Here is a 12,023-nt window from a genome sequence, read left to right as displayed (position 1 = left end):
CCAGTGGGTACTTCGAAATATTCCACGGGGACTCCTGGATGATTATATAGATTCTTTCATTTTTTCCCTTTTCTAAATTTTCCGCTTTTATTTTCCGGAGGAGTTATTGCCGTGTTAGAGTCCGCTTGGAAGACAGATAGAGAGAATACCCGTATTCCCTTCTGACCGCGGATTACTGGTTCGGTGACGATTTCTCCAAATATGCAAGCGACGTTAGGCCACTTTAAGCAGAGGAATTGCAGGACGAGATCGACTCCGGTTGACCACCTGACCCTGTAGAGAGTGCCGCGTCATTGGCTTATTGGTGTTCAATGTTAGATTGGTTCTTTTACGCTGCCGCGTCGGAAAATAAATAGACAGCTTTCGAGAGTCTCTTTATCCACGGTCGCTGGAGAAAATCTTCGGTTGATTTTTCTGAAGAAGCATTAGAGGTAGCCATCGAAAGCTGGAAAACCGACAAACCGTTGTTGAACAGTTGTCTGTCCGCTGCGGTGTGAGCTGCTGACGGGAACATCTTTCGTTTTGAGGAATAAGTCAGAAGATTCCTGACTGCCCACGACCAAGCGATTTACTTGAGAGTAGTAACTCTAATCTTTTTCCGTGGTGAGGGAGATATCGGTTGTATGATTAGGACCTTACGATTCGCTGCGTAGCTGCATTGAGTTCAAACTAGTCCAAGTTAGTTAAAGTTAGTTCAAGTGAGTTCAAGTTAGTCAATTGAGTTCATCATTGGTATTAAAGTTATTATCGGAATTGTAGGTGAATACAACAAAGTTAGGAAGAATTATAGGCACGACTTTGAGTATAGTATTTCTGGCCATGGGTTTGGACAGATCTCCCGGAAAGGAAGCCCAAGGGGCAGGTGAAGGCGTCAGCCCGCTGTGCGCGCTGTGCCAGAAAGCCATACTGACCACGGATGAGGTATTCAGATCGGTTTGCGAGCACGTGTTCCATCTTCCCTGTATGACCACCCATTTAAAGACTAGCAATGTTTGCCCGGTATGTAAAGGCAGGTGTAGAACTGTAAGCGGGGCGGGGCCGAAGGGAGGAGCGCAAAATACTCGCGCTCAGTCTAAGGAACGTGCCAAAGGGGGAGAAGAAGCGAGTTCTTCTAAAAATATAGATCTGGTGGCAATGGAACAGAGATTGCTCACTTCACTAAGCAAACGAATGGCAGAACTGATTCAAAGCTCGGTAGTTGATTCAATGCAACAGTTAACCCGAACCTCAAGTCAGTCCACTGTCACCGCAGCTTTAGACCGTTCTTCAACGCCGTTGTCCGAGCAGTTGCAAGCAACCAACTATGGTGAGGGAACTAGTCCTGGCCATAGACTAGAACCCCAAAGCATAGCTCATCCGTCACTATTGAGAAGCGGTTTTTCTGATTTATCCCAGAGACCGGACAAAGTAGTCCATATACTTAATGGCTGGAAAATTAAGTTCTCGGGAGTCGGAGTATCGATAGATAACTTCATATATAGAGTAGAGGCATTGACCCATCAAACTTTGGAAGGAAATTTTTCCGTGCTTTGCCGGAATGTGAGTGTTTTGTTTGAAGGCAAAGCTAACGAGTTCTACTGGCGACATCACAAGGCCGTAGTTGAAGTTAAATGGAATACTTTATGTGCTGCCTTACGATTTCAGTTTCGCCAAGAAAAAGATGACGTCGACGTCGAAGAGCTGATCCGAAACCGAAAGCAAAGGGCAAGCGAGACTTTCGATAGTTTTTACGATAGCATCTCTAACTTGACCGATCAGTTGGAAGTACCCTGGACCATTCGGAAGTTGGTCCGTGTATTAAAGAACAACCTGCGTCCGGAAATTCGCCATGAGCTGTTGAATATCGATTTAAAAAGTGTACAGGAGCTCAGGGAAGTGTGCCGCAGGCGGGAGATGTTTTTAGAAGACGTCAAAAGTACGAATGGGTATACCAAAGCTGTTCCATTTCGACGTGAAGTATCAGAACTACTGCTAGATCGGGAGCTACGAGAAGACTCAGACACCGAGAGGGAGTTGGCGGTAGAAGCCATCTCGTTAATCTGCTGGAACTGTCATCAGACCGGTCACAGATATCAAGATTGCGTTTCAGAACGAAAAGTTTTTTGTTACGGCTGTGGAGCCGCGAACACTTATAAACCAAGTTGCGAAAAGTGTACAAAAAACTCCAAGTCAGCACGCCGAAGTCGCAGTACAAACTGAAGACTTCGAGTGTGCTTCGCCATCAAGGCACAAACACCGATTAACTTCGGAGCCAACAACAGTGACATCACTGATTACACCGGACTTTCAAAAAAGCAACAATGATTTAGCGTTGGATTGCAAACTCGGATCAAAAAAAATTTTAACTGGCTGTGAATTACCAGAGACCGTAGGGAAGAATAAATCTCGGGGAAAGAAGCGAATGATTCGATTCTGGCAAGAAGTAAAGAAGAGTAAATCAGGAGTGGCGTATCTAAGCGCTCTCTCTGAAATGGCTGGAGATCCTCGTCCGTTTTTACCGATTCAACTGTTAGACCGCACAGTATACGGTTTGCTGGATTCAGGAGCGTCCATCAGCTGTATAGGAGGTAACTTAGCGAGCGAAGTGATGTGCGGAAACGTACCTTACAAGAGAATCACGGAAAAGGCTAAAACCGCTGATGGAAGAGCACAACGGATAGCAGGGAAAATGAGGATAGACATCGAATACGGAGGTGATAAAAAGTCACTAGAGATTTATTTGATTCCTTCATTGAAACATGACCTATATCTCGGAATTGATTTCTGGAATTTATACGATTTACTGCCTAGTAGGTTGCGGGTATCAGAAATAGAGGCTCCGCCAACGAAGGATAGTGAGGAACAACATTCGTTAACCAGAACCCAAAAGGACCAACTGTCCAAGGTCATAGACGCTTATCCCTCGTTCGCTGTAAATGGCTTAGGTAAAACGAACTTAATCACACACGTGATCGACGTAGGAAATGCCAAGCCAGTAAAACAAAGGCATTTTCCTGTTTCGCCAGCCGTTGAAAAGGCCATGTATACCGAAATTGACCGGATGTTACAGTTAGGTGTGATTGAGGAATCGGACAGTCCGTGGTCCTCACCGATAGTAATGGTTACTAAGCCCGGAAAGGTTTCGTTTAAATCTGCTTAGATTGATTGTCGAAAGGTAAACGGTTTCACAGAAAAGGACGCTTATCCTTTGCCTCAGATTAGTGGCATTCTTAGCCGACTGCCGAAGCCAGAATACATCACGAGTCTCGATTTGAAGGACGCCTACTGGCAAGTACCGTTACAGCTCAAGTCTCGTGATAAGACCGCGTTTACGGTTCCGGGTAGGCCTCTGTACCAATTCAAGGTAATGCCGTTTGGATTGTGTAATGCCACCAGCACCATGTCTCGCTTAATGGATAAAGTAGTTCCAGCCCGGTTGCGGAACGAAGTATTCGTTTATTTAGACGATTTATTAGTTGTTTCCTCGAATTTTAAAAAGCACCTAGAGGTTTTGTCAGAGATATCTAGGCATCTGAAACAAGCAGGATTGACGATCAATACTGCTAAAAGTCATTTCTGCATGCGACGAGTGCGTTACCTAGGTCATGTCATAGGAGATGGGGGTATCCGGACAGATCCCGAGAAGATCAAGGCGATCATCCCTTACCCAAAACTCTAAAGGGACTGAGAAGTTTTATGGGTTTATGTGGATGGTATCGTAAATTCGTACCAAATTTCGCTTCGCTCTCTGCTCCATTAACGGACGTCATGACCACCAAACGGAAATTCACTTTGACGGATGAAGCGGTAAAAGCTTTTGACGCCTTGAAGCAATGTCTCTGTGAAGCCCCGGTACTGAGAAGTCCAGATTTTACAAAACCTTTCTACATTCATTGCGACGCCAGCAAAACAGGAGTGGGAGGAGTATTAGTACAGTTGTCAAAAGAGGGAGACGAATGCCCTATTGCCTTCGTTTCAAAGAAGTTGAACAGAGCGCAACGTAATTACACTGTGACGGAGCAGGAATGCTTGGCGGCAATAGTATCTTTGAAGAACTTCAGAGCATACGTGGAAGGTCATGAGTTCACGATCATAACCGATCACGCCTCGTTAAAATGGCTTATGTCCAACACAGATCTAAGTTCCCGGTTAGCTCGTTGGGCCATTGCTCTGCAGAGGTATCGATTCAAGATCGAACATCGTAAAGGTGCGCAGAACGTAGTACCCGATTTTTTGTCCCGGGTCAACGAAGCTGAAGTAGCAGCTTTGGATTCACCTGATGGGTCGTTGGTCGATTTATCTTCTAAACACTTCTTATCGTCCGAATATACGGATTTAGTACAGAAGGTCCAGGCTAACCAGGACCAGCTGCCTGACTTAAAAACGGATAAGGGATTTGTGTACCGTCGCGCTGAACATCTGACCGGAGAACAAGTTCACGACGAGTACGCTTGGAAGCTGTGGATACCAAAGATAATGGTTCCCGACGTGCTTGCGCGCGCTCACGACAATTCGTTTGCGTCCCACGGAGGAATCCACAAGACTATTGAACGCATAAGGCGACATTATTTCTGGCCTGGTCTAGTATCCGACGTAAAAGCACACATCAATGCTTGTCTCGTGTGTAAGGCGACCAAAGCCCCGAATTATGTTCTTCGACCTCCGTTAGGGAAAGCGCCGGAGAGTCAGCGGTTCTTTCAAAGACTGTTCGTGGATTTCCTGGGACCTTATCCCAGGTCGAGAGGCGGAAACATAGGCATTTTATCGTACTGGACCACTTCTCGAAATACATCTTCCTGAAGCCCGTCAAGAAAATAAGCGCTGACGTGGTGGTTAAGTATCTCGAAACTGAATTATTCATGACGTTTGGTGTTCCCGAAACAATCGTATCTGATAATGGATCCCAGCTCCGATCCGAAACGTTTCGAAAGCTTTTAAGTCGGTTTGAAATAACACACACTTTAACGGCCGTGCATTCACCGCAAGCGAACGCCTCTGAGCGTGTGAACCGGTCAGTGATTAGCGGGATCAGGGCGTACCTACGAACCGATCAGAAGGATTGGGACGAGCACCTAAGTCGCATTTCATGTGCGCTAAGATCCGCGTCTCATGCTAGTATAGGGACTGCCCCGTACTACATGGTGTTTGGCCAGCATATGGTCACCGCCGGTTCGACATATTCGCTACTCAGGAAATTAAAGTTACTAGACGATCGATCCTTGGTATTCAACAGACCCGACTCGCTTGAAATCATACGCAAGGGCGCCTGTGTACAAATGCAGAAGATGCACGATCAAAACGAGAAGCGATACAACCTGCGCTCAAGACAAGTAGATTTCGCCGTAGGTCAGGAAGTGTTCCGGAGGAACTTCAAGCAAAGCTGCTTCCAAACAGGGTACAGTGCCAAATTCGGACAAGCGTTTGTGAAGGCTCGAGTTCGAAGAAAGCTTGGCGGTGCGTATTATGAATTGGAAGACTTGCAAGGACGATCTTTGGGGAACTACCACGCAAAGGACATACGACAATGATAAGTCGCTTCATGCGGTATCAGCCTAGGAGATGTAACCACCCCTAGTCTGATCTGGTGGGGGGGCTTTGTAGCGGGCCTGAAGCGACGTAGAAGAAGTCGATAGGTTTGGCGGGAAGGATTAATCGGCTAAGATTTGAAAGAAAAATTGAAAGTCAAGACCATGATATCGATCTCGGGGCCAGGGATGCATGCTGCCACCCTTTGACAGGCACAGGACTACTTTGACCTGTTAACAGGCGCAGGGTTACTTTGACCTGTTAACGCGCAGAGATGCTTTGGACATCTGACAGGCCATGTCAAATTCCTTTTCCGGTTAAAGATCTCGTCGAGAACGGGTGTGCGCGCAAACGAATCTTTTGTAAGAAGTGCCATCATAGGAAAATTCCATTGTGAAACAACTCGACACGGTACGGAAAAGAAATACCTTTCGGTTGATCGCGATATTTTGGGTGAGTGCGATTGGAAAAATCCACAGAACAGGTTTTCATCTGATTTTCTGCAGCTCACGCAACCGCTGATTCCCTTGCTCGTACAAGTGGAGTGACGGGGCGACAGATCCTGCTCGGAGGAAAGACGCCACAGCTTCAAAGACCGGACCGTCTTTCGCTTATTGCGTGGGGCAGCGACCCACGCTATTTAAACGCACCCCATCGTCCAGTCGCCGGCTAAGTAAGCCGCAGAGCGCAGTCAGCCGGGGGCTGGAATAAGCAAACGCCTTCCCGCTTGGGACCCTTCGCCTGCGAGGAGCACCCTAGACAGGGTTAAACAGCAGCGCGCGCCAAGGCGCGTGAAGAAGAAGCAGGAGCAAATCAGGGATGCTGCAATGCTAAAGCCACCTGCGGCCTTCGTTTTCTCGGTTGCCCGAGCGCAGACCATGCTGCAGTGATGAAGACAACTGCGGCCATCGTCGGCCAAACAGAGGCAGAATTCTCCGCCTTCGGCTGTCCTCTTCGCCCCGACTCTGTCCAGGATTCCTCTTCCAGCAGCTTCAGGGAGCACAGTTCACCAAATCATAGGGTTCAGCGGAGGCTAGCCTCGTCTATTACCATCCTAATGTTTAAAGTATAAAAATCTCACAAAATTTGTATATTCATGAAGAATAATTATCAGCCAACCTCATTAACGTTCAAGTTCCCCCTGGGAGTTCGGGAAATGTGTTCAGAATTTGCAGTTATAAGTATTGTTAAGACATCGCTAGTTTAATTCATTTTCGTTACACATTCGTTAAACTCATATCATGCTTAAGCAATCTTTACAAATATTCACAAGCTATTGTTGTCAGTTAAGTTCGGATTGAATTGTCAGGGAGAAAATTCCCCCAAAAGTTCTGTGGCTCCACATACAAGGAGTAGGTCGAAGTTGGGAATTCTGAGTTGTAGCAAGAGATGGAGTCTTCGTACTGTAAACCACCTTTCCGAATTAACGCTTGTTTTCAGCCTACGCCGGAAGATCGATCTTTCGTCGTTGGAAATTGAACAGTGAGTGAGTAAGCATACCTTCCAAAAGTTGAAATGTACGTAGTTTTGAAAACCAACTGATCCTTGCCCAACCTCGCGAATTTGAAACCTCTGGCCCCTGCCTATTGAGGCTTTGCCTTGAGCGATCTGATCGTTGGCTAATTAGAGATGCCATCTGCATCCAGTCATCGACTGAACTCCGCATAGGAGATCACGTTTTGTCAGCCAGACCGCCTCTTTGATTTTCGACTCATTCCGAAGTTAAAAGATTTAATGATTTTTCCACATTTGTGCGAAAAGCGAAAGTAACGAACTTAAAGTATTCAATGATTTTCCCATGTTATGCGAAAAGCGAAATTTATGAATATAATTAGAATTTAACTCGAATTACAGTCTTATTATATATATACTCAATACATTATCAAATATCTTTATATACCCAACCATTACGAATTACCTATTTTTAGTAGTTATTAAGATCATTTACTATGTTGCCATATCGGATTTAATTTTTGTGTTGAGGAAATAATGTTGAAGTTTAGATAAAAGAACAAAATGGACTCAATGCTAGCTCGCGCGTTTTCGTAAAAGGTCAAAAGGGGTCATAGAAGAACGGCTATTCCGTGAGGATGACCAAAGGCAGGGTGGGTTCAGACTCCGCATAACATCTGCGGACATATACACCGATGTCTCTCCGTTTTCCTTGGTTCTCACTTCCCTTTCCTCTTTATCCTTCTTTCCTTTCGCTTCCCTCTCTCTTCCTGTTCTCTATCCTCTTTAGCTTCGTATCTTCTTCTCGTCAAATCTACCGTTCTAGCACAAGTCGCAGCACGCTAAATTCTGGCAATATTATTGGTAATTGAAGCCTCGAGTCTGGGTTGATCTGAGGGAGCAACAACTCCACCCCCAAAGCCGACGAGCTAGAGCCGGATGATTATTAGCGTGCCCAGCTCTCTCAAATCGTAACGCCCGTTTTCGAACAGGACTCGTTGCACGTTACACACACACACAAACACCCATTACACTTGGGCGGCCGGACCTGTGCCGTTCGAGTTATGTGTGTCGTGTCCGCCATCGTCCTTAGTTGGTGGCCGGACCAGTGCCACTCGCTCTACATTAGGGCCACAATTGCCGACGCACACACACACTCACATCCATTTCACTTTGGCGGCCGGACCCGTGTCGCCACAGTAATATGTGTGCCGTCTACTCCTGGCTCCCAGCTGGTGGCCGGACCAGTGCCACTGGTTCTCCAAGAGGGCAGCCACAGCCACAACGACGACGAGGTGCTAATTGCACCTACTTCTGACGACTTCAGATGACGCCAATTTCGACGACCAGGGGGGACGACGGGGTCGGCCGGTATGCAACGCAATGTCTTTACAAGCATTGTGTTTTGCTATGCCGGCCGATGCTCCGCTGTTTCTTGTCTTCCCTGTAATTATAGAAAAAGATATAGACATTATTTTAAATTGTTATGTTTATTGTAATATTGTAAACGTAAATCAATTGTACCTGTTTTGTCTCGTCTTTGTTCCAGTGTAGTATCTCTTTTATTACCTGTTTTTCCGTCGTCTTCACTCCAGTCTACTACTTATCTGTATTGTTATTTCTGCAAGTGCTTGTCTCTTTTTATTTAGTATATTTCCTCTTATTTTCCACGCAAAGCACCTGCATTGTTTACCTTTTCTCTTTATCTATTCCTCAATTGACTACGTGTTGCAACGCTGCACTTTCTGAATTTTCGATCTCATTTCTTTAACCCCTTCTTCCCCCCCTCCCCCCCCCCCCCCCCCCCTCCCATTGTTATTTTCGTAATTAGTGCGGTTCTCCGACACCCCACTACAAAATTATTACAATCTGTGATAAATCTTCGGCGGCAACGGTGCTGACAATTGATTATCGGTTTCAAATCGACTTTCAAATCAGCATCAGTTGACGCCACACCACCACTACGGCCTAAATTGAGCCAAAAATGCTAGTCTTCGCATAAAACAACTACGCCCCCTATAAACTGCCCGCCCACATGTACATGCTACATTCCTAGTCGTCTGCCCTCAGCAGGCGGCAAGGGTAGTAGAGGGGACTGAAGACCACACACCGCATTACAGCCAACAAAACATCAAGTTGACGAACTCACAGGGGATTGCAAATCAAATTTTAAGTTAGGGAGAATTACAAAGAAGAGACAGCATACTTTTGAGCGTGGCCCCACTTCACTTTCTTGACTGACACCACACACACACACACACACTTGCAAATATAAAGTCGTGTCGTGAACGTTGTGGAGTCGAGACGTGTCTGAGGTTTAGCCCCTCCGTCAAAGTGCCGAATATTTTGTCCCTCTCTTTTTCTTTTTCCCTTTCCCCCCCCCCCCCCCTGCTGGCTGCGGCCTAGTCGAGGTTACAAGTGTTTCGTTGCTGCAGATTATATGTTTGTAAATTAATGTGCCATCAAATGTACTAGTGTGTGTTTGAGTGTCGTTTAAAGTTGAATTGTAAAACAAACACAAAAATGTTCATAAAATAAATTAAGACATATCCTGCCCACAAATATTAATAAAGCAACGCGCTTGGTTGCTGGCGGCTCACACCCCAGCCTCTCAGCCCCTCCCATGTGGAGCACTGAGAGCCCTCAACCCAAAGAGGCTCGTTGCCTGTTGCTCGTTTGAGAAGTCGAAAGGTTTACCCAGGAGACGGAAAAGCCGGAAAAAGATACGAGAAATGCCTGCAAAGGAAAAACTTGAAGGCAAAGCTAAAGGTAAAGGAAGTACTCGGTTCTGCGGCCATCGGACAGTCGTAACTCATTTCTCATTTCGTCTCATTTCAGCCGGGAGTATACTGGGGGATACAGGATCTGTGGCAATCTGTGGGATCTATGGTTCGGCGCCAAATGCCGCCGCGCGCCTGCAAGAGCAAGAGCCAGAGCGCCGCCAGGCCCAGTCTTAGTCCCAGCCGCCTGGCCAAGAAGCCCAGCCTGACGCCGACCACCGGTTCTCAGGCGCCAAAAGCAAAGAAAAGAAAAACCCTCTACAGAATGTCTCTTTTGCTCTCATTGTAAATTGAAGCGCCTCTTTCGGCGGAACCTACCCCAAGAGCGGAAAGCGGAGATCAATTAGAATTGTGAACCACAAAGCGAGCGATTGATACGATACACTCACGAGTACTCATGCCCAAGCCCGAGTACTCTGTCCAGCATCCACATCGGGGAATCAACATAAATGGGTGGCTCCGCGGACGGTGTTCCAGCAGTCGCGCTTGGGCGGTCCGAGTGAGCAGTAACGGATCTTCTGCAGAAATCAGTGCATAGATACAGTATCTGAAGGATCAAAGTGTTGAAAATCAATTAAAAGGTGATCATCCATCCCACGACAAGGAGAGGGGGCAGGGGGCGAATGGCGCCACACAGATTTCTGTACGGGCCTCTGAAAGGGAATCGCTTCAATTTACAATGAGAGCAAAAGAGACATTCTGTAGAGGGTTTTTCTTTTCTTTGCTTTTCTTTTCTTTATTCTTTTTCTTTCATTTGGAGGGTGGAAGGTGCAACAATCTAAAACGGAGGCAGACTCTTGAGCCTCCTGCTGGTGCGCAGCACGAATGGTGCCGGCTGATTTGTACCGGCATTTCCTCCAGCGGGAACGACTTCGGGAGCAGCTACGGGAGCGACTGCGGGAGCGACTCCGACCGTCTCGCCTTCATCGTCCGAGCCCCCGAGCATTACGCTGTCCAAAGTAGTGCGGGACGCCCGCAGTGTCATCATGTGCCGGGTGCTGCGTTCGCCCAAGGTGTTGCGCACCTTCAGGCAGCTCTTCTGCGACAGGGTTCTTTTTTTTTCGCCCGTACCCAGGGCGAGGACGCGGCGCTGGCACTCGCCGAATGCCACGGCATGGCTGCTGGTGGGCCCGTCGTCCTCATTGCCGGGACGTTCAAAAATCGTCTCGAGACCGGTGGGCCTCGACTTTGCGATGGTCTGCGATGGCGCCTGAGAACCGGTGGTCGGCGTCAGGCTGGGCTTCTTGGCCAGGCGGCTGGGACTAAGACTGGGCCTGGCGGCGCTCTGGGTCTTGCTCTTGCAGGCGCGCGGCGGCATTTGGCGCCGAACCATAGTCGCGGTTGCCACAGATCCTGTATCCCCCGGTATACTCCCGGCTGAAATGAGACGAAATGAGAAATGAGTTACGACTGTCCGATGGCCGCAGAACCGAGTACTTCCTTTACCTTTAGCTTTGCCTTCAAGTTTTTTCTTTGCAGGCATTTCTCGTATCTTTTTCCGTCTCCTGGGTAAACCTTTCGACTTCTCAAACGAGCAACGAGCAACGAGCCTCTTTGGGTTGAGGGCTCTCAGTGCTCCACAGGGGAGGGGCTGAGAGGCTGGGGTGTGAGCCGCCAGCAACCAAGCGCGTTGCTTTATTAATATTTGTGGGCAGTATATGTCTTAATTTAATTTATGTACATTTTTGTGTTTGTTTTACAATTCAACTATTGAGTCTCAATACCCACGCTACAAGGAGTGGAAACAGCAGCCAAGAGAGAGAGCGATCCCAATACCCACGCTACACGAAGGAGAAGCAGCAGCCAGAACAAGAGCCACGAAGAGGGGAATAGTCGGATCTCTCCCACTCCGACCAGTGACGCCGATGTGATCAACAACTCTCCCCGGCCAGCCCGAAGCCAACGCCTACAAGGGAGACCGAGAGAGAGGCCGCCGTCGCGAAACTGAGAGAGAGTTTTTCATTTAAAACAATGGGGGGAGCAACACCGGAACCAGATCCCACAGGAACCACGACGAGCATCACTAGCATTAATACCGACGTCACACGAAGGGGAAATCGCACCCAAGAGAGAGCCAGGGCTGGACCGATCCCATACCTTTGTCACACGAAGGGGAAATGGTAGCCGAGAGCGATCCCAATACCCACGCTACAAGGAGGTTAAACAGCAGCCGAGGAACTCCAGCGCCACCGCTCCTATACGCCATCTACATATTTGTATATGTACTAAATTCAAATAATACATGCCATATTTTACATTTTACATGTAGTTGCAGTGTTTTTGGCT

General features: G+C 47.5%; 1 protein-coding gene across 1 annotated transcript; it reads right to left on the bottom strand.

Annotated features, from left to right (window-relative positions):
* Nucleotides 1-10,430: 10,430 nt before the first annotated feature.
* Nucleotides 10,431-11,263, bottom strand: LOC117194677 (protein tantalus-like). Its single transcript, XM_033399190.1, has 2 exons — nucleotides 11,184-11,263; nucleotides 10,431-11,114 (listed from the first exon to the last, which is right to left on the bottom strand). Exons 1-2 carry the CDS (start codon nucleotides 11,218-11,220, stop codon nucleotides 10,516-10,518), a joined length of 636 nt encoding a protein of 211 aa, XP_033255081.1. The 5' UTR covers nucleotides 11,221-11,263; the 3' UTR covers nucleotides 10,431-10,515.
* Nucleotides 11,264-12,023: the final 760 nt, after the last annotated feature.

Source organism: Drosophila miranda, assembly GCF_003369915.1.
Source record: "Drosophila miranda strain MSH22 chromosome Y unlocalized genomic scaffold, D.miranda_PacBio2.1 Contig_Y3_pilon, whole genome shotgun sequence".
NCBI classification, from domain to species: Eukaryota; Metazoa; Arthropoda; class Insecta; order Diptera; family Drosophilidae; genus Drosophila; species Drosophila miranda.
The sequence above is the reverse complement of the archived record's forward strand: the minus strand, read 5'-3'. Positions and strand labels throughout refer to the sequence as shown.